This window comes from Porites lutea, chromosome 13 (assembly GCF_958299795.1).
Source record: "Porites lutea chromosome 13, jaPorLute2.1, whole genome shotgun sequence".
Lineage (NCBI taxonomy): Eukaryota > Metazoa > Cnidaria > Anthozoa > Scleractinia > Poritidae > Porites > Porites lutea.
The window spans coordinates 20688246-20711737 of record NC_133213.1 but is presented as its reverse complement, the minus strand read 5'-3'; the positions used below and the strand labels follow the sequence as shown (position 1 = coordinate 20711737).

The window sequence follows — 23492 nt, the reverse complement described above, 5'->3', positions numbered from 1 at the left end:
TTGTTTAATCGCTCTTTTTAAGTACTCTTTATCTATGCAGATGGCGTCAAAGTTAGCAGATGTATCATCCAAGCAAGTTAAAGCCGAAGTAACACGTCTCGAAGAAGCCAAGTCGATAGCGGAAAAGCTAAAGAGGATGTATGTGAAGGTACCTTAGTTTTTATTTTCATCACGTATTGATTTCGAATTACTCTTAGCGGAAGAATTCGGAATTGAGTCCCCCCTCTCCCCCTTCCATCTCCCCCCCCCCCAAAAAAAAAAAAGAAAAAAAGTCTCGTAACCATGAGATAAGTGAGAAGAGGCCGATAGAAAAGAAGAAGAATGTGTACGGAATTTAATATTGGTCACCTAATAAATTATTAGTCCACCCACCATTTTAATTTTTCTGTTTCTGCAAAGGCCATTCAAACACAGGAGGGAAGGATGAAAGATATACTTGTAAAAATCCAGTCCACATTACCACAGGCTCAGAAGAAAGTAGCCCAGAAATTATCACGGGACGAGTTCATTGCAATAATGCAAGGGATTACAGCCTTTACTAGTTCCATAGCAGGAAAGAGTCCTTCCGGCTTCATTGACGGAGCACTAAATCTCGCCTCTTACAAAATCAATAAACCATGCCGCGCTTTTCTTGAGTCTTGCCTCGGTAGCATCAAGAAATGGATGGCGTTTGGAGAGAAGTACAAGCCGCTTGAAGACTCTAGTGACCTGAACTTTGATAATGTCAAAGTTGATTCCGTCCCGGACATTATGAAGGTTTGTACATAATAGCATCCCAATGCTTCAGGCGAGGGAAATTATGAGGATCACGAGTATACCATTTGATTTCCTATTAATAACAAGGGTGACGAATTATGTTCGCAATCGTGGTTTTTGACATGTTTATCCTGGTCTTATCGATCGAGAACTCCACGCTCTTAAAAGTTTAACCAAGCTCAGAATTTTCAGAATTTGTTCGACAAAATACCTGTTAGAATCCTTTTTAATTTGCTCTATCTTGTGTTTAAGTTTTCTAAAGCGTCTTTTAATGTCCTGACATCTTCATTTAAAACATTTCAAACGTTGTAGCCATCTTGGCACTGAGAAGCACGGAAGGTTGCCATGACAATTTGGTGATTTCAAAAGTGAAATTATAAATTGGTATAGGAAATAACATGATTTGTAGTAATATTTGGCAGAAATACCACGACGGCTATTTCGAAATTGTTGTACGTAATTTCACGAGCCGCTAGGCGAGTGAAATTTGAGAATTTTGGGTATTTGTGGTATTTATGCCAAATATCACGTACAAATCATGATATTATTTGTTTATACTACTACCCCCAAAAGGTTTGTAATTTTCATATGTAGGTGTTTCAAATTAAGCTGAATTACCACTGCTCTAAGCCAATCAAATTGCTGAAATTTCTCATGTAGTAGTATAAACGCTGAAATTTGGCGCCAAAATTAAGGAGTAATTCGTCACCCATGATCTTACACGTCCTTATCCGCAATGTTAACTTCACAAAAGCAAAGAAATTACTTCCAAATGACAAAATTACTGCTTCATCTAAAAAAAAAAAAAAAAAAAAAATTGTTTCTGAAGCATTATATCAAAAGTCACAGAGAAAAAGAATGAACTTTGAGAAACTGTTAGGCTAACAAGTTTTCAAAAACCTCAACTGTAATCCGTTCCAACCTTGCTTTGTTATTTATCAATATCTTCTTTTAATGTTTTTAGCCGTGACACAGATCCTTCAACTCTTGTTGTAGATCCTTGGTACTTGCCTATAACTTAGCGAAGGAGGAAAGTTTAATTCTGACATGCAGAATTTAAAACCATGTGTGAATTAATTACGCTGTTGGATCTTGTCGTAATGACCCTTGAACTATTTCCTCAAATAACCTAGTTTTCCATGGCCAATCTCCTAAAAAAATGACAATAATAACTGCAACAACAACAACAACAACAACAACAACTATTTCCATATTTACTAAAATCAAGACGGAATATGATAGACGGAAACTGTTGGGCTACCATAAAATCGTTATTGATTTGTTTTTATTATCATTATTATTTAGTTATTATTAGGTTATTTATTTATTTATTTATTCATTTATATTAACTTTCTTCATTTTTGCTTCATTTAACGTTAACAAATTTAGACAAATCTGGAGTTGAACAAGGGACAATTGGCTGTAGATTTAGTCTGCTTGATTGACGAGAATTCCAAACCAAGTTTTACCAAACAACTTGAGGCCGAAATAGAGTCTTACTTCATTGTTGGGTCATCTCGCATTGATATGATAGGAAAATGCATGGACATTGATAACGAAATTGGAGGATACAACTTTGATATTCCAGTTCTCAAAGATACCGCTAGAGCAGTCAATGAAGTCAAGAATTCAGAAGGTATAAATCGATTACGAAGCTCTTGATAGCGGAAAGTGCGCGCAGCAGAGCTCCATTGGTAATAAAATTCGGCTATCCATGCATCCAGTATATTTGGGTTTTGAAAATATGGTCCGTCCGTACGTACAGCTAACACTGAACGCCTGTCCGTACGTCCGCCCCTTTCCTGTAATAAGTGGATGTGAAATATCACGCTATGGTCAAATGACAGCTGTGCAAAACGAGTATCCACTGACCAGTGTCAGACAACTGTAGGGCAGGTTTAGGTGTACAACTCATTGAGGCGACTTGTCGAGGTGAAGGTCCTTCGCTGACCAGTTATTATTTTCTATTTTCTTTCATTAATTGCACGCTCAAGTGTATTTTTAAAAGAAATTAAAATTGGCTCTTGCTTTTGGTGAAAGTTGGATTATTTCAGAAAGAAATTTCTCAAAATATCCCCCGAGAGCTTCGTTTTTGGCCTTGGCTAAATATACAGCTATTTCGAGAAAGGTTGTCGGAAAAAGTGCACGCGACAATCCCGAAAGGTATTGTGGGTGGTTTTGAGTGCACTGTTCTTCAAATAAATTTGAAAGAATGGCAAGGGATGTTTGCGATGTTATGTTTGTGATTGCTAAAGGAAAACAACAAAAGTAGGTTCGACAGCTACAGTCGTTAGGAACAGTGTATTGATCATATCCCATATTACCTTTCAGGATTGTCGCGTGCACATTTTTCCGACAACCTTTCTCGAAGTAATTGTATACATTTCATTCTAATGGTCTAATCTATACAAAAGTCATATACTTAAAAAATAATTAAATAAGGCTGGGTAGGATGTTGTGTATTATTTTTTTGGAACCTATGTTCGCCGTTAAGGACGCTTAATATAATTTTAAACTTTTCCTTTTTTCTTTAAGCATTCTTGCCCCCCTCCCCTCCCCCGGCAAAATTTTGCATAAACTATTGTTCTCTAGTAACTCTGGCTATCCTGATTATTCCTAAGAACATTTTTAAAAAATGACTTACGCAAAATATTGGAGACAACAGAGTGTATTATTGAAAATAGTCAATTCCTTTCATTTAGCCTTTCTAAGTACCTTTAACTCTGGTTTTCATTTATTTCCAATATCTATAAGAGGGATCTTTAAGCAACACTCTCAAGCAGACTTTTACAGATAATCTCCTAAGTACATACAGAGGACTGGAGCAATTGTTTATGGAAAAGCTCTATGAGCTTCAAAAGGCCCTTGCATTCCGTACACTTTGGAATTTGGATGATACACTGAATTCATTTAGAAGGATCGCTTCAGAAAGTGCGCTAGGGATTGGGAGACTCAATGGAATAGTAGAGCTTACAGAAGTGTTTCAACGAATTAAAAACATAAAATCCAAGGCAGTGGCTTGTTTCACAACTAACCCTTACACTACCGATGTAAAGAAATGGACTTTCGATAACACCAAAAACAAAGAGGTGAGCCCTGTTTGTTTGTTTGTTCACATATACGGTACGATTTTTTTTATGTAAATATTCTTGTTCTTTGGCCATTGTAGCTTGATGACAAATAACACCCGGACTACCTGTTTTTTTTTTTGGTTTCCTTCCTCAGTCTGCGTGTTATTTCTTTGTTGTAATTTGCAGTCATATTTTTTGCCTTTTAATTACTTAATATACATGTTGTTATATGTGCTAGCTGCATAGCTGGCTGCTCAAAGTCGGTTTCCTGGACAATGAATAAATAGCAGTAAAATGAACACAGGCTCAGTGCGTCAGTTTGTTTTCAAAATGTGCCATTTTAAAAATAAGGGATTAAAGCTACGGTGAAGATGCTCAAACCGGGACACCTGGAAGAAGATTGTCCAATCACAACGTTTTCCGAATACAAAAGATTCTCATTTTTTTCCCAAATTGCAATTGAATAGGCCATTTCCGAGTTCCAAAAAATCTCACTTTCAAAGCGACGCTAAGTGCGAAGCCATTGATATGAAAATGATTTTTAATTATGATGCAAATAAAACTCATTTTCACGACAAAGGTTTCGCACTTAGCCTCGTTTTGAAAGTGAGATTCTTTGGAACTCGGAAATGGCCTATTGCTCAGTTTGAACTATTAATAATAATGATAATAATAATAATAATAATAATAATAATAATAATAACAATAATAATAATAATAATAAGTCTTTGTTTCATCAAAAGATAAAACTACATATCTTATGTTCCAATAATACGGAAGATAAAAAACCATGATAAAAATATCTACGTATAGATATATATATATATATACTGCAAAAAAAAGTATGTCATTACAATAAATGGAGCTTAAAAATAAATCAATTTACAAAGGTGTTCATAAAACGCTCTGTATTAATTTTCGGACGTGCGCAGCCTTTTTTCCTAAGATTATGTACATACGTCTTCTGGACAGGAATGATATCTTTCAGTGGGTGGCAATCCGTTGATATTAATTTCTTTAAAATGTTTTGGTCTTGTTTATTTAAAAGGTTCTTGATAAAAACTGGAAATGAACTATACAACCGTTGAAAACTTTATTTTGAAACCGTTCGAGCTTACCTGACCTGTCAGGAAACAGCCCTCATATTTGTGAATGTTTTTTTAGATGTTTGAAAAACTTGCTACAGGGACAACAACATTTAGCATCGATATTAGGCGCAGTTGTAAGAAGTGTTTCAACATTCGTTTATTGAAGGTGATCCTTGTTTGCTTGTCTTTGTATTTAATTGTAGAAATTATGCCTGATATTTTAAATCCATTCTGCCTTTTTTATAATTATCTTTAATTATTTTTATAATTATTATTATTATTATATTATTGATATTATCGTTATGGTTATCGCCATTGTTATCGTTAACTTTTATCGTTTTCATTGCTATTATCATGGTCATTATCAATATTATTACAGTGATTTTGTTATCTCTGCGTTCTGCGTCCCTAACGCATAAAAATCCCTAAAGACGCAAAAATAATTCGTAGCATACGTCCGTAGTGCGCAAAGATCGATCGATCGATCTGAACATGTGAATTTGTATAGGCAATAGCATGACTTGTAGTGATATTTGGCGTAAATATCACCAGTGATGTTTCAAAATTGTTATACATATTTTTACAAGCCATTAGGCGAGTGAAATTTGAGACAATTTTGAAATATCACGAGTGGTGTTAATGCCCAACATCATGTACAAATCATGCTATTATTATTTCATACTACTACCCGCAAAAGGTTCGTAATTTTCACATGTAGGTATTTCAAATTAAGCTGAAATACCACTGCTCTAAGCCAATAAAAAAATGCAGAAATTTCTCATGTAGTAGTAGAAGTCCAGTTCCGCTTGGCGGGTCGGTATGCAACCACTAGCCAAATCCACTTCGGTGAATAATTGTTATTTGTTTTAGTTATATATCGAGCTTTATGGTACCGAGGAACAACCCACTAAAGTGCCCAGAGAGATTCACCTTCAAATCCGTCGCCTCAGCAGTTCCTACTTCCGTACATCTGACTCAACATTTAAATCATACCGTCAACCTCTAGTGGGATACAGGTCCCTCAGGTTTGACCGGTTTACCATTAGCGGCGAGGCAAAGTGTGGGAAGGAACAAGGCAGTAAGTAATGAATAGGCGAAAAATTTCGTTTTCCCCAAGGAATTCCCTGACTCTATGCAATAGCGGATCCAGACCTTCAGATTAAGGGGGGGGGGGGGGGGGGGGGCAGTCATCCAGACCCTGAGATAAGGGGAGTGTGGTCTCCAAAAACAATCTTTTCGGCCCTTCGGGTCTCTGTTTGGTCTAAAAATAAGGGGTGAGGAGGGTTGGGGGGGGGGGGGGGATCCGCCACTGCTATGATAAACTTGACTCTGTTATTCACATTTTAAACTGGACACAAAGTTCTAAACTAGGTATGTAAAAAGGGGTATCATTTGTCAGTATACGAAAGGAGAACCTTTTTTGTCAAAAATGGTGTATATTTATGCATGTAGGAGAATTTATGGCTTGATCAATTTGTTGATTATTTTTTTTATTATATAGACGCCGATGATTTTTCCAGTGACGCAACTTTCATATCCAGTGAAGATACAATTTTTATCCTTCACATGTGAAGATATGACGGTTGTCATGGCTACTTCAGTCTCAGGCAATAGGAAAAGAGCACCAAAGGATCTTGCCTTCGGTGTCTATATAATAAACAGAATATTACATGCCCGCTTGTGGATACGAATTTTATCTCCTTGTGTTCAACTCGACATCTCACTCGTTCGCGCGAGTTGAATACTCGAATGAGATAAAATTCGTATCCACGTGCGGGCATGTAATATCTTCTATATTCGTCCTATGCAAGGGAATCTGGATTCCGTGATCAGATAATTTTTGCTTGTGGAATCCGGAATCCTGGGCTTTGGAATCCAGAACACAGCTCCAGGAATCCTGAATTTACTAACAATTGGAATCCAGAATCCAAGGACCACTGACAAAGAATCCCGAATCCGGTATCTGGAATCCGGAATCCAAGGAATGGAATCCAGATTCCAGGACTGTCTTGGATTCCCTCAAATATGGGCGATATTTATAATTTTTAGAAAGCACCGGCTACTGCGTCAAAGAACAAGATCCCCGCTGGATCTCGATGTGCAACAATCCACTCAACAAGGAAGGAGGTCTTCGGGCAGATAGCCTGCTTGGAAGTTTGGAGTGCAGAAGTCCTTTTGGAAGTTACGAGTTAAAAATCCCTAAGGATGACGACATGATATGTGAAGAGGACAATGGTATAACGAACACCAACTGCAAAGATCTTGACGTAAGTAGCCACGCATGACTGGCTAATCAGATAAGATTACTCTAATGCCCTGTACTAAAGTCTTCTAAAGTATCTGATGGATAGACTTCAACTTGAGCAGAATTCAGCAGCTCGCCTTGTTAACGCGTCGAGAAAGCATGATCATAGTACACCGATTCTTAGGAGTTTACGCTGGCTCCCTGTACGCTATAGAATTATTTTTATTATACTACTACATGAAAAATTTCTGCAATTTGATTGGCTTAGAGCAGTGGTATTTCAGCTTAATTTGAAATACCTACATGTGAAAATTACAAAACCTTTGCGGGAAGTAGTATAAACAAATAATAGCATGATTTGTACGTGATATTTAGCATAAAATACCACTCGTGATATTTCAAAATTGTTTCAAATTTCACTCGCCTAACGGCTCGTGAAATTACGTTTAACGATTTTGAAATATCACTCGTGGTATTTATGCCAAATATCACTACAAATCATGCTATTACCTATACAAATATTGTTACTGACTTAAGGCTCTAAACGGTAAAGCACGCAGAAACTGGATTTTTGATTTCCTTTGAATTTGACCTGAATCCACAAGGGGTAGACAGCGTGAAGAAAATTTCCAGAAAACGCCTTGGAAAGCCAAAAAAAATTTCTCCACGACTTGGCCGCCGTCACTGTTTCCAGTACTCTTCGAAAGTTTTATTGTTTTTACCTCATGTATACTTCATTTAGAGAAGAGTCGCGGCTAAAAACGGCAAAATACTAACCCCAACCGGACGGGAAATTTTTTGTTAGCCTCAATGAACTGGGAATTTTACGCGATGGATGATCATGTGTTGTGTTGTAGTTTGGTTAATTGTTTAGTGTCTTTTTTAATCATTTGTATTACGTCATTCGGTACATTCGGTAATGGCACCCATCCGGAACATCAGGAAATTAATTTAGGAGAAGATTTGCCACCGTGCGAGCAGAAATGTCTCTCTTGCATGGCTTTTAGTGTTTGTAAACACTTTATCCTGAGTCCTTTCATTCGTTACTGATGACCACAGGGATAGCTCGATTACAACGCGAAAACAAGGTTCTAACTAGAAATACGTGTATCGCAGAACCTCGCGAAACAATTACGACTAGCAAAATAACGACGCAAAAAAAACGAGATCGAACACTTGGTGTTCTACGCAGGGGGATCCTCGACCCCATGGCACTATGGGAAATCCCTGACAGCGTTTACGAAGTCGTTCGCGTGGCTTGTCTCTCGCGTAGTTGGTTTATTTGCGCCCCCCCCCCCCCCCCCCCCCACACTCCCTGGTCTATTTGCACCGCCCCACCCCCTGGGGCATATAACGAACGAACGCTAAAAGCCATGCAAAAGAGAAACCTATTCTCGCAGGGTAATTTGGTTTGGTATCCAACTAACTCCTTTCAATTTATATTCTCCCTTAGCTGAGCAAGTTCACAAGCATGAATGTATGGATGACTGTCTTCTATTGGTCTGGGCAATATCCAAAGGGACCAACTGACCCCATCTGTCGGGGCGCAATAAAAAGGGGAAAAACTGCCATCAAACCACATCTGTTGTCCAAGGCGAAGAAGTAACTCAAGTTTTAGTGTTACTGATTAATTGTCAGTTTATTCAACCATTGAATGATTAATTGATTGAAAGATTCAGCTCAAATAAGAACAATGTAGGTACATTGACAATTGCAGAAGTTACAAACCAATGTGGATAAAAGTCGAATCGTTGTAACATAAGTAAAAATAAAGAGATTACAGTGAGATTGTCCTTAGCTTAGCTGACTGGAACTTGGTTTAGTAAACCTTTATTCTTTTAAATTCCCCGCAATTTTTTATCCCCAGCTGACTTAAGCTGGGACCAAAACTATCCTTTTTATCTACTAAGCGTTGCCCATACAGGGTATCTTAAAACCTTTGCTATCTGAATAAGAGTACTTCTACCTTAACACAGTGGAACATCTATTCAGGTACACTACGAGTAGTCCCCCATTTGTCCTCAGGGCGGGATATTAGAGCGAGGGAAACGCAAGCGCGCGGGACATTTCCACGCGCGCACGCGTTTCGCTCGCTCTACTATCCCTGAGGAAAAAGGGGGGGACTGCTCGTAGTCTGCTATTCAGGGTACACCCTAGGAACCAAGGCAAGTGTCCCTTGGAGAGAGGGGTCCCCAGAATGAAGCTTGGGCTGGGGCTTGTTAATAATTAACCAACAAATAAAATATCATTATTAGAGAAGAAAAAGGCGCCTGTTCTCGCAGGCTACGGAATCTGCTGCAGTTATTATTTCAAGCAGCTAGATAATGTACAAAAATCTTGATCAACTTATCTCGTACTGCGATGGTGTATGTTGAATTCCAACAAGTGCAGTACATCAATTTAAGTTAGTTAATTCATCTTTTGAAATCTATCGCCATCATGACTAGTGAACACATATTTATCGACGATTTTTGTCAGTGGTCAGTCACTTTTTGATTGCTTAAAAGGTGACCACTGAATAGAGGTTAAATACACGATTAGGGACCCAGAAAAAGTGTCCCTTGCACTGAATAGAGGTGTCCATTGAATACAGGTAACAAATACAAAGATTATGTAAACATATTTCTATTAACAAATTTTGTCCCTCGAATTGTGTGCTTTCACATAAAGTCATGGCGGCCATATATGTGTCCCAAAACAATGAAACGGCGGTCATGTTTGTGTGCTAAACCTGTCCTGTGAGAGTTGAACTCTTTTCTTATGCAAACGCTTTCTTTTGTTCCAATAAATTTGCATAGATGCTGGCCACGTGAGTGAAAACACAGAATAATAGAGGTGTCCAAAAGGAGAGGTTCCAATATATTTATTAAATAACCATGCTATTTTACTCAGGTTACAAACGTGTTGGGGTGTGGGGTGTGGTTGTGATATTCTCTTGAGTATTTGTCAGTTAGAAAACACAATAACCTAAAAGACAAGGTGATTCAAAATGGCGACCATCTTTGTGGATGACTGAAAAGTTAGATCACAAAAAAAAATGAGAAACCAAACATTTTCCACGCTTGAATTCACAAAGTTAAACATTCTAAGTTCTATTTTCAGTTAATCAGTTTCTTTTTAAGGATGCTGGCGGCAATTAAATCGTTTCTTTACTGATCACGTATATTTGTAGACCTACTATCTGTTATTACCTATTTGTTTTCTCTTATAATTTGTTTACTTGTTTGTTTGTTTGTTTGTTTGTTTGCTTGCTTGTGAATTTTCATTAAAAGTCAGTACAAGATTACACTGTAAGTCAAGAAAAATAAACCAAAATAATAATTAAAAAATAAGACAGAATTAAACTGGATATGGAAAAAAAAAATCTTATTGCATACGCTTTTCTTTAGCGGCAACCTGGCTTCTTTTACCTGTCTGACCTTGAACTGGCAAGAACTCAAACTGATTTGTCTTTTTGTCGTAGACAGTAGTACCTGTTTTTTCATGAGTAGGTGAAATGAAGCACATCTACATCCCTACTGTGATCTGTTTTGTGAAATTGTTCTATCCGTTCTAGCATCTGATCTGGCAGTCGTCTCTGACGAAAAGATATTTGAACGAAACTACAAACAAGGTCGATTTTACACATACAGATTTATAATAACTCAGCTGCGCCTTAACGTTAGTTCATTCAACTATCCAGTCCTACATACCAGGTAAGTAACGCAAAAGAAAAATAAATGGACAGCATTGTATTATTGAGAAAGCACGTTATCGGATTACTCTTCAATGCTGTCTATAATATAGCAACAAAGGTACTGTTTTCTTCCAAACTAGTAGTTGAAAACTAATCCTGAAACTCTAAATTTACTAATTCGTGGAAAAGAGCCAAGAAATACCTTTATTTTCATTCACTTTTAATAAGGATGGGTTGTTTTTTATTTCGTATAAAGACAAGTTTTGACCGGCCTTCAACCTTATCGGCCCGTTGTAAGCTGAATTCTTGATTTGCAACCACAACTGAGCTTTTTGCGCCAAAAAAAATGCTGGGAGGATATATCTCTTTTCTGGTGTATTTCTCTTAATGTATTTTGTTCTCTATCTAGTAAGGATGTGGATCCTTTACAGAACCTGCGTTATTGTAACATTATATTTGCCCGCGATTTTCACGACTCAGGCCAAATACAAAAATAGGGACGCGACCAGCAATGAAGGTAACTTTCGAAATTTATTATAGATAACACTTTTCAAAAACGTATTATTTGCCATATTGTAATTTAATTCAGTGAATATATTACACCTATCATAACTAAGGGCTCGCTTACCAATGGTGGCATCGACCGTTAAAAATGGCAAAGACCGTTTACGAAGGGGAAATAGGCCTTGACGATCATACACAGGAGAAATGTTGGCAATTGCTGGCGCAAACGTTTGACAGGCTTCAAACTTTGCGCAACAACTCCCAATAACACGAAAAAGGTGTGAAAACGGACGCAGCATGTAACACTCTACAATGTTACATCGGGATGGAGTTTTCGGCCCTTTCCTATGAGCTTCATCGTTTGCCATATTGTATAGGTAAGTATCTTTGGTAGAAACGGGGCCCATGACCTTCTGGTAGAAATGAACCGCCGCAGTTAGAAAAAAATAAGAAACAAACAAACAGACAACTAGCGAAGATTAAAACATCTGTTTTATATGCTATTATGAGTAGTTTTGGCCCTTTGTAAATGATTTGAAAGATCCAACGCAAAATAAAGAGATATTATTGATGGAATAAGAACGTGGCCGAAAAGAGTCCCGCAACATTTGCGCATCACAATTAAATACATATTAACCGCTACAAAATGATGGAAATAAGCGGGAGGAATTTAATGGAAGCCTTATTTTTCATTCTTGATAGTGCCTTCGGAATGCCGAGAAGCATTAGGAATGGAAAATGGGGATATGCCAGACAGTCAGCTAAGCGCCTCCTCGGAAGGTGAAGGAACTTTTAATGGCGAGCCCTTTCACTACTCCGCAAAATATGGTAGACTTAATCGTCGCTACTGGCCTATGTGCTGGTCACCCTCCGAAAGTGATGAAAATCAGTGGTTCCAAGTGCACCTTGGCAAATATTACACTTATGTTACCCGTATAGCAACTCAGGGATGTCCATTTTCGACAGAATGGACGGCTTCCTATAAGCTGCAATATGGTAACGACGGAGTAAATTTCCAATATTACAAGGAGAGGGGACAAAGTGAGGACAAGGTGAAAGACACATGCAACGTTCATTACTAAAATACATTTACGATCAGAGGTTATTGTTAGCCTTTTAATGAACAACGACTATAACGGTCATAACAGTTTGGTAGTCGTCTGTCTAAGTTCTCGTTTTCGCGTTCAAACAATAATAATAAAAGGCGTGTTTGGATCTGTTAGGTTTTTAATGGAAACACAGATGAGGAAACAGTTGTTACGCATGATCTCGACCCACCAATAATGGCGAAGTATCTGCGCTTTCGACCAGTCACCTGGGGGTACCGAATAGGAATAAGGGCGGAGGTATACGGCTGTAAAGGTACTAACACAAAGCTAGTATGAATTTTAACTTTTTCCTCCTGAGGATGAAATAGCTTACTCTTGAATCGAAGGTTCAAGTAAATAAATAAGTTATCAAGGCGTGTCAGAAACTGGCTTGTGGCGAGACCCTGAATGACAGGAAAGTTTGAGGTTCCGCGCTCAGCAACTTAATTAGTGCAACTGGTTATTCAGTAACATACAGCGGAAAGTTTAAATGGATACATACTAGCAGAATTTCATACAAAACTAGTTGGAATGAAAAGCCCTGGTGACTTAAGAAGGCAGGGTTCTACAATAAGATGTCTCAGCGATTTTGCAAGCAATATCATCAAATCAAAACCATTGGTTTGACCTTTCGGGCCATGTATTGGTAGAAACAACCGACTGCTTCAATTGTACGTCAGTGAAGACATTCAGCTTAGCAGGGACAAACCCGAAGCGAAGGTATAGTATAACTGGCCACGTAGGAAATTGCAATGATGGTCACAAACTTAAATTGCGGACTAACGAGCTTTACATGAAAGGCCCTTTATTTTTTAAAAAAATTATCATACTTGAAGCTTTTTTTTCTGTTGGTAAACTTTTACATTATAGACGGATTTAAATAGACAGTTTTTCAAGCATTATTGATAATTAATAAGTTTAATTCAAAGGACAAAAGCACGATCGACAACAAGCGTAAATGAAGTAGTGTTTGCCATCTGATCGTGTCAAAATTTCCTTCATCCAATCAGAAACAATAACCAGATCTATGTAGTGACACGTCGTCAGTATGCAATTTCTGCCGTCGCTTCTCAGACGTCATTTCGCAGGGAAACCAGTGGTGACGTCGCGAGATGCCGGCTGTTTTCTCAGGCTAAAAACTAACGACGCGTAAAACTTTTTAAATTAAGCGTGCGTAGATGCTCTTGGCATGGAAAGCGGAGAAATCACAGACGGACAGATCACGGCATCTTCAGAATGGAGTAGCACGCATGCGCCCAGCCTCGCCCGACTGAACCGGGTAAAGGAGGGAAATAAAGCCGGATCTTGGGCAGCCAAGACAAATGACGTAAATCAGTGGCTCCAGATTGAGCTTGGTAACGGTTACACCAAAGTTACTAGGATCGCAACGCAAGGAAGAAGTGATTATGATCAGTGGGTAAAAACCTACAAACTGCAGTACAGCGAAGATAGGGTGAACTATCAGTTTTACAGGGAACAAGGACAAACGGAAGACAAGGTATTTAAAAAGACATTTTCTAGCGCAAGGAGTGTACAATTTAACCCTGATTTAAAATACGGTGAGCTGCCGCTTATACCTCCCCACCTTTAACTTACAAGCCTTCCAAGTTATAGGCTCAGCTACTTGTAAACGAAATAATACATTCCTTATATTAAAAGACCTTCCCCGGATCCTTGGTTGAAAAACCAGTAAACACAAAACGTATTTCCATTGAACCGCTTTTTCTATTCCGTTTATAAGCCCCCTCGGGTATAAGCCCAGGTCCGTATAAGCCGTATAAGTATGTGAACTGACCGTCTCATGTTTTTTTCATAATATCGAGTAATTAAAAAAATCTTAAACAGGTTTTTTAGTGAAGAATGTAGCTGAAAACACAAGATTTCGGCGAGTATCATTAATGATTCTGAAAAAAGCAAAACTTCCCACCAACCCCACCTTAACCCAATATTAACACTAACTTCTCATTTGGGGCAAAATGTTGGTTGGGGGTGGGGGGGGGGGGGGGGGGCTGAGGGGGCAATGTTTCCCAGCATCCTTCTATGATCCAAATGGTTGTTCTCTAAGAAAGGTAAGCCTGTCAACTCAAAATAGTCTAGATTTTACAGGACTTTAAGTTGGAAAAATTATGTCATAGTCATAATAAGTAAAAGTTTAAAAAGATATCCGCATAAGGAAAGTTTTCTCGCATTGGTTGTTTTATTCGTCTTTACAGACAAGTTATCAAAAGTGCGACTAATACACACAAGGCGTACAGCCATTGTCACTGACACTCATGTCGAAATTGTCGTCGTAAAACAATGTATACTTCAAGCGCTTCTTTTCTTACGTCAAGTGCATAAAATTTTATTTCATTTTTTTTTCTTTTACGCACTCTTAAGGACCTATCTGTATTGCTTTCGTTGCTTTTGTTTGTTTCAGTTTCTTTCTATTTTTTTGTTATTTATTTATTTATTTATTTATTTATTTATTTATAGGTTTTCTCGGGTAACACCGATCGGAATACTGTCGTTCCTCATGTCCTCAACCCACCTATCATCGCACCATATATCCGCTTTATTCCAGTCACGTGGCACAACCATATATCGATGAGGGTAGAGTTATATGGCTGTCCAGGTAATCAGTCGCCTCTGGAAAATCGTTTAGAGATGTTTCCTTTTTGTTGTTTGGGCATAGGGGCAGTTTACGCCCCTACGCGTTTTTTGCGCAACTTTTCTCTACTGTCTCGGAGCCTGGAACATTTTAGCTTTAACTGACAAAACTCCTCTGTTCTCTAGTTGTCTTAGCTTTACAACTCAACAAATAAAAGTACACTGACAATGCAAAAGTATATTCAGTTTCATCAAACCCTAATATTATTTAGTATATACTAAAACAATTATTCACCTCAGTGTCGGTGGCTAGTAGTGGATATTTACCTCGCCGCTTCGCGGCCTCGGTATAAATACTAGCTACCTTGACTTCGGTGAATATTTTTTATACAACACTCACTAATAGCACAGTTCAAAAGCCATTTCTTGCTCAGTTATAATGACCTCGCATGAATTTTTGCTCCTTTAAGATGCTCCCAAAAATGGCCCCTACAAATGGAAAGAGTGTGCGGCTGGTCGATGGAAAAGTGACACGAGATTGCCACGTCCAAATATCCCAGAACTAACATGGCTTCTCACACCGTCAATAGTACAAGTCTCTCAAGGTACGTTTGAGAATCGAAGTAAATGTTAAATGTACTTTCAACTGTTAAACTACGAAGCACCGAGGGGCTCTATGAATAAGTTTGAAACTTTTCTTGCTTTAGAGATTGAACTGGAATTTGAAATTATTGGTTTTTGAGGCAGAACAAAAAACCAGATTAGCCGAAGAACTGACATCATACATCATTAATTTAAACCTTTTCGAATCATACTATAATAGTCCATCCCCAAATCCTACAGTATTCCCCATTTTCACATTTCCCATAATACACATTGTACACTCCCCAAAATTTTGCATGATTTTTGTTTCCAATTTTCCCTGGTTAGTACAGTCTTCCCAAGAGCCGGATATTAATAAAGACGATGCCTACGCAAACGTTTTGGATGTAACCAAGGCGTACCTTTTAAAAATTGTATTTTATTGTTGTATATCAACATTTTACAAGAATGTTAAACACGTTAACTATACTTCGTCAACTATACATGTTACAGGTGTATTATATTATAATGGACAAAGTTTAAATCTGTGGTGAATGATGCTATGACGCTAAGATCATGGGACATAGGGCTACCAATTGTCATTGTTTTACCTTGGTTCTCCAAAGGTCACTATAAAGCCCTTGGTAGAGTTATAAATGCACAGTACTTAAAAGAGCGACTGACGTTAAAGGATTCAAACTTTGATGCTGCTACAAGAAATTCCATGGAGCTAGTCCAGCGACTAACCATTCTTGCAGACGTTTTCTACATTGAGGTAAATTTCCTTCAATAGACGAACGCTTGTCTCAGTGATTTATTGAGGAAACATTTGAGAAATAGATCAATTCTCGCTCATCCGTTGTTTAAAATTGAAAATAAAAAACAGCGTGCATTTAGGGCGTCGACACTCCAGAAAAATCCAGCTGCTTTAACCGTTGACGCAAAAGCAAACCATACCTCCCTCCCCCCGTTAATTAAAACAACCAGCCTGTTTTAAGATTTTTAAGTTGATCTTGTTGTAAACTACAGTATATAAACCAAAACTCTTACGATTACTGGCAAGTGTTGGACTTTGATAAGAAAGGAGTGGTATGTTTTTACGTATTAAGACCAGTACATCTTGTCTTGTTTCCTCACAGGGCGAAGTTGAGTTTTATGGTATCAGAAATATTAAAATATTCGCCAGAGAAATTGTTGCTTCGAAAGGGAGTAAGTTGAAAGTAATCACCCCAGATTGGATTCAGGATTTTGAAGACACACAAAGAACTCAATTTAATGGAAATGGAAAGGAAGGCGAAAAAGGACAAGATGGAGAGGCTGGACCCCAAGGTAGGCGAATGCCGATTAAGTAGGTCTGTTTAGCGTGCATGTGCTAACAAGAGAACTCATTTCTAGTCAAACCAAACCTATATGCATACATAGGTTTGAAAGAAACAAAGGGAGTTAATGTGTATTATAGTGCGCAATATTTAATTCCATGGGATACTAAGATTTGTTCTCTGTGCCTTATGCTGAGAGCATAAGAATATTTATAATTACGTATTGAATGAGGCTTTAGCAACGAGGCGGCAAATCGACCCACACAGATCGGCGTGTCATTAAGATGCAATTGACGATCCTTTATTTTAAATAGATAAACAGTTCTCTACGACAAAGCAACTCCTTGACGCTCATCAAAAAATAATAATCAAAACATGATTTCCAACTGTGTTATTTACAGTCGAAATTAACTGTGAAGTTGTCAATGGCGCTTTCGATGTAAGTTCTAGTGCTGGAAATGGTCATAAAGCACAAGATGGTGGACCTGGTGCTGACGGACTCAACAACACTCCACCTGTGAGTAATAATAATAATAATAATAATAATAATAATAATAATAATAATAATAATAATAATGACAATAATAGTAATTATAATAATAATAATTATTATTATTATAAATTTATTACCTATATTGCGCCAATTACATGTGCATATGATCAAATGCGCATGACATATAAAAGCGTATTAACTAACAAAAAACTATATGATCAAAAATTTACAAAATAATAATAATAATAATAATAATAATAATAATAATAATAATAATAATAATTTTCTGGGGGGTTGGGGTTGCAAAAATAGTGGTTTACAAATGTTCACTAGAACCACCCCGAAATTTTTCAGGTTATTTGGCGTAATGGTAAGCAGCCTTAATTCTACCAAAGACACTCACTTTTAATGTCATGTTACCCACCTTGAAGAGTTCAAGAGAAACACCCGCCCGATCTTTTTTTTTCACTTCACTTGCAATCTAAAATTAGACAAAAGAAGCAATATTATGGAAATTTATATTACGACGAAAAATGAGACGCATCCTGAATATTAAGACACAAACTGTCTCGTACAGAAGGCAAATTTCAAATGTGCCTTTTATACGGGAGAGTTTACTTCTTGTTTAGGACGCTTCTTATGTAAGACGTACGTGTCTTATATTTCCTCGTATAATATATCCTAATATTTAAACCACATACTTTTCTTTTTATCAGACAGCTGACAAGACTACCAACGACTGCGAGGCCGTAGGCTATGACAACTGCCATAACGTTAATGGGGCCCAGGGTCCCAAGGGCAAAAGAGGTGGAGACGGTGGAAATGCAGGATTGCCAGGTATGTAATGCTTGGGTCTGGCTCACAAAAGCAATTGAAACAAACGCGCATTTGGACATTCTACATGTACATCCCAACATGATATGCGGATTTGATTTCGATTTTCCTCGAAAAAAAAATTAGCCAGTGTCCAGCCGCGCCAGCTAGGAGAGCCTGATTGCAAGTCCGACGCGCTGACCTTTCGATCGGCCACCCTTCCCGCTTTCACGATGTTAAATTTATTTTCTAGGCAAAGGAGGGACAGCCGGACGTATAATCATTCGTTATACGAAGCATACTGGAACAGTGCAATTACAGACCTGCGGGGGTAAAGGAGCACCGCCAGCCTTGAATGGACAAGGTGGCCAAGGTAAAGGGGCTTTCATTTATTATGACCTAGGGTTTAAAAAACTGCTTTTATGGGGGTAACACTATTACGGGTAAACCAGTACTTTTCATTGTGGCCCACAAGGTTGAAAATCCCAACTGCCGAAGGCAAGCTAGTTGGCAATTTATGAGCGTACTCTAAAAGTTGAACTCTGGACTGCCGAGAATAAGTCCAGCTAGCGGTCAGGGCGGGGATCGAACTTCGGGCCTCCAGATTAAAAGTCCAACGCACTAACTGGAGCTTGTTTACACTGCCTCCTCCTCGCTTCAGCAAATTGACCAGAAGTTGGCCGAAATACATTGATATATCTGCAAAATAGTGAATATAATTTACAAAAGTAAATAATAACAGTACAAATCTCCCAGAATCCTTCGATCCATTTTTTTTAAAGCTTTATAAGTTTGACAATTTTATACCTAAAAGAATGTCAGACCACAACAAGATAACATTTGCCTAAAAATATCTTCCTATGTCATATCTACGAGAGTGAGGTCATCAGTAATAATAATAATAATAATAATAATCAACTAAATAAAATAGGGTCTCTCAACAATGTCAATTTAATGACCAGTGTTGTGACCTTTCCACAAGGGCCCAACCATATGTCAGTGTGTTAGAGTTTAATTCAGTGATAATATCAGTCACAAAAGCTGGTTACTTTAGGTGGCGAAGGTGGCGAAGGAGGACATGGAGCAAAGTGCACGACATACTACAGAAGACCATGGCCAGTAGGCAAATCAACAAAAGGCTGTGAAAAATATGGAGATCCACTTTCAAGAGGTCCAAAAGGAGACAGAGGGGATGATGGGGTTCCCGGATCAAGTAAGATTTAATGCGCACAATAGAGAGGAGAAATCGTTAGGTCACGCTACGCAGAATTTTTGGATGACAACAAACCGAAAATGTCTCTTAAAAAGTGAATTCGCACTGTTTCAAACTTCATCGATCCTCTTCATTTTCATTTAGTTTGTCAAATCTTGGCGAAATTTCTGGAGTTGAATCCGAAGGACCGTATCAAAGTTTACAAAAAGAAAAAGAATTTTTGTGTGTGAAATTAGCAAATTTCATGTGGAAACCTACATGAAGGCCGTTTACGCAATAAAATGTATTTACATTCCACTTTGAAAGGGTGTTTTTTTGTGTTAAAAGATTTTTACCAATCACAAGAGTTGAAAACAATAGCCAAGAAAAGTTTACAATTTTACATGTTCCCCACAAAGGATTTCTTTGTTATTCAAACTGAGACCAGATTTTGTTATATGGAAGATGGTTGGAAAGTAAGGATGAATATATGTACCGCTTTATGAAGTTTTGTTAACTTTTGCTATTTAAGCCAATCAGAAGTAAGTACAGACAATAGAAAAGTTAGCACCTTTTTTGCATTCCAACATGTTCGTTGCCGTTGTTGCTATCGTTCTTATCTGGACCGTTTCTTAAAGTGTCTCAAAGTGATCAACTAAACGCCTTCGCTTGATGGGACAAATTAAAATTATTTATGGTTGAATTTATAACACGGTTAACAGATGCCAAAAAATATAACAATTAAGAGATAAAGCATTCCGAGGTCCATTCAAAAAACAGCTAAAACTGTTTTCAAAACTTTCAGCTCCTTCTAAAAAAGGACTGGATGGTGTGGTAGAGGACTCTTCAATTGCATCGGGAAGATTAAACGCAGCTATCAAAAGGGACTATCCACAGGAGCTGCTCCTTCTGATGAGGCGACAAGCCGTCGACTTGTTGCTAGGCAACAGCAATGATCAACAGGGTAGAAGTACACTGCAGTTTATAAAAAGCATTGTAGAAGAGAGGGATGATGTAGAGCAACTAAAGAAAGGTATGCGATGCCCAGTCAGGAAATTTCATAAAACAGAAACATCAGTGCATGGAAACACACCGTTGTGAAATCCAAGACAGTGGTCGCCAAGACCAACGGTGCGTTTCCACGTAATGCTATGCCATCGAGGCATCGATAGTAACGTTTACGATCTAGGCCTGTTTTATAAGGATTTATGTGGAGTCATTCGAGCATAACGGTGCCTGTATCTCCCCACCAATTCGAACCAACACACTGATTTTTGATAAGGGGGCTTTCTTCTTCTTGTTCTTTTTGAGTAAGCTAACCTTTTCCATAATTCCACAGATTTAGTTTTTGTGACGACATCACTTGTCTTCTCTATTTCCAACTTGAACTCTGACCTTTGCCGTTTGCCGTAAACGTGATTCTAAAACTCTTTATTCTCAACCACTGTTAGACGTGAACAGGAAGCTTGGGTTTTTGGGACAATATGGCTATGACATTTTTGGAAACAACAAGTTATTTGCCCCTCTTGTCAAGTGGGGAAAACTTGAAGAAGACGTTGAAGAAATAAAGGACGCTGCTGAAACCTACGAAGATGCTTTCAACGATATCTTGTCTACCGTGCAAGACAAGGAAAACTTCCAGCAGGTCAGCCTTTCTAATTAATTTTAAAAGGTTGGGCATTTTATTTTTTTTAAGTTTACAGTTCGTTTGAAGGAATAGAACTTGTTTGGAATGCGGCATCTTAACTTGGCCCTGCTTCACTCGAGATGAAAAGAGCTTGAGACAAGTAATTGCCATACGGAACCCCGCTACAAATTACAATTTTCCAATCACCATCACCATCATCATCGTCATCACCGTCGTCATCGTCATTATTATCATTATCATTACTCACGAGCCAATTACTATGATGATGATAATGATAATGATTACGATTATGATTATCATTACCATTATTACTATTATTATTATTATTATTATTATTATTATCATCATCATCATCATCATTATCATCATTATGACAATTGTTATCATAATAATAATAATAATAATAATAATTATTATTATTATTATTATTATCATTATTATTATTATTATTATTATTATTATTATCGTATTATAATTGATATTATGAATGGGGCACTAAGTTCATTTAAACGCTAGTATGATATTCCTCCACAGATGGCGTCTAAGTTGGCAGATGTTTCATCAAAACAAGTTAATGCCCAAATAGCCCGACTGGAAGAAGCAAAGTCAGTTGCGTTAAAGCAAAAAGGAATGTATGTTAATGTACGTATGGATATTGAAATTTAATTTCACGTATTTCCCCGGCACACTGAAGCTGTGTTTCAGCTTCCATTTATGGTTTAAATCCTTTCCTTTGCTTCAAAAGAACTCTAAAACACCTCAAGACCGCTGCACCGGTATCGCAGAGGTCAAGGGATCGAATCCCGTACAAGCCTGAATTTTTTTCAGGCTTTCAGTTTTCGCAACAGCAAAATTTGAGTCATAACCGCGATGATCTACTTTCATATAATTATTTAAGTACTTTTCGCTTCATGTCTACATTAAGGGAAATTTGGATTCTGCCAATAAATTCAACAATATGACGTCATAATGACGTTACATTACGCCACTGCGTCAATCAAGTTATGCTCAGAAGTTGGACATGACGAGTACATTATCGTGTGTACTTTTGGTGGTCGTAGGGTGAGCCAATTTAAAGTTATAGAAGAGTAGTAACATCCAATCTGGAAAACCTATTAAAAAAAACCCATTGATTTGTTCGAAGGCTATCAAAACGCAGGAGGGAAGAATGAAATCCATACTTATCAAGATCAAGAACATGCTACCAAACGCTCAAAAGAAGGTGCAGGACAAGCTAAATCGCGACGAAACCATCGCAGTACTCCAGGGAATGACAGGCTTTGCCAGCGCCATAGCTGGAAAGGACCCCTTTGACTTCATCAACACTGCTCTTGACATTGCGTCTTATGCCTCAAATGCGCCATGCCGCATATCACTTGATTCTTCTCTTAGAAGTATCAACAAATGGTTGACTTTTGGGAAGGAGTACATACCTCTGGAAGACTCGAGTGACCTGGACTTTTCTCTGGTCGATATTAATTCAGTCCCTGAAATTATGCAGGTCAGTATCTGTCATGATCCGCAGAGTGGATACTCTCCATCTGGGGACTATTAAAAAAACTTGTACGAATGTAAGTTACAACTGTAGCCATTAATTAGAGTCTGAAAACAATAGCGAGGCTGGTAAATTGTAATTGTAAAAATGAACGTGTGATTAACTGACGTGTGAAAACGCTTGCGAACTCCAACTGCCCAAAATGTTATAAATCTGAAACCAATTTTGAATCTGAAATAATGAGCTCTGACATAGACTTGATAAAACACATATGTTAAAAATGGAATGAGCTGTACATTTTAGCTGAGACTTACTTTCGAATTATATACCCTTTATTTTTTTCTCTCTCTCCTTTGAAATTTAGGCCAACCTTGAGATAAGCAAAGAACAACTGGCTGCAGATTTAGTGTGCTTGTTAGACGAGCATTCCAAACCAAGTTTAACTGCAGATCTAGAAGCAGAAATAGAGTCCTATTTCATCGTTGGATCATCTCGCATAGATATGATAGCAAAATGTATGGACATTGATAACGAGATTGGAGGATACAACTTTGATATTCCTGTGCTTAAGGATACAGCTAGCGCAGTTTCTGAAGTGAAGGATTCGGAAAGTATGAAATCAAAACTAATTTCCTTCTTAGCCAGAGAAAACAGCCGACATTTTGAGACGCCAACAGTGGTTGCCCCGCGGCATGATGTCTGAGATACTGACACTACACTACTCAGATCTGGCTAGTGCTTCTCATTGGTTGAAACAAATTTCCCTCCCGGTAGGAACAATCAGAGGCACTACCCGGATTTGCGCTCGTTCTTCAGAAGTCACTTCGCAGGGAAACCAGTAGTGACGTGACGAAATGTCGGCTTTTTTTCGTAGGCTGCTTCCTTCTTCATTTTATTTCTCTGGAAAGACAATGAAATAGTTAATAGCCCATA

General features: G+C 38.0%; 1 protein-coding gene across 1 annotated transcript; it reads left to right on the top strand.

Moving 5' to 3' along the window:
- The first annotated feature begins 409 nt into the window (after positions 1–409).
- LOC140922532 (uncharacterized) lies at positions 410–8766 on the top strand. The gene is made up of 7 exons (XM_073372511.1): positions 410–756; positions 2146–2392; positions 3511–3845; positions 4992–5081; positions 5786–5993; positions 6965–7182; positions 8614–8766. Exons 1-7 carry the CDS (start codon positions 424–426, stop codon positions 8764–8766), a joined length of 1584 nt encoding a protein of 527 aa, XP_073228612.1. The 5' UTR covers positions 410–423.
- Positions 8767–23492: the final 14726 nt, after the last annotated feature.

Excerpts from the sequence above, each read along its gene's own strand:
- LOC140922532 (XM_073372511.1), top strand. The coding sequence starts at position 424 with ATGAAAGATATACTTGTAAAAATCCAGTCCACATTACCACAGGCTCAG. Across the intron at positions 3,846-4,991 it reads ATAACACCAAAAACAAAGAG|ATGTTTGAAAAACTTGCTAC; the intron begins GTGAGCCCTGTT and ends ATGTTTTTTTAG. Across the intron at positions 5,994-6,964 it reads GTGTGGGAAGGAACAAGGCA|AAAGCACCGGCTACTGCGTC; the intron begins GTAAGTAATGAA and ends TATAATTTTTAG.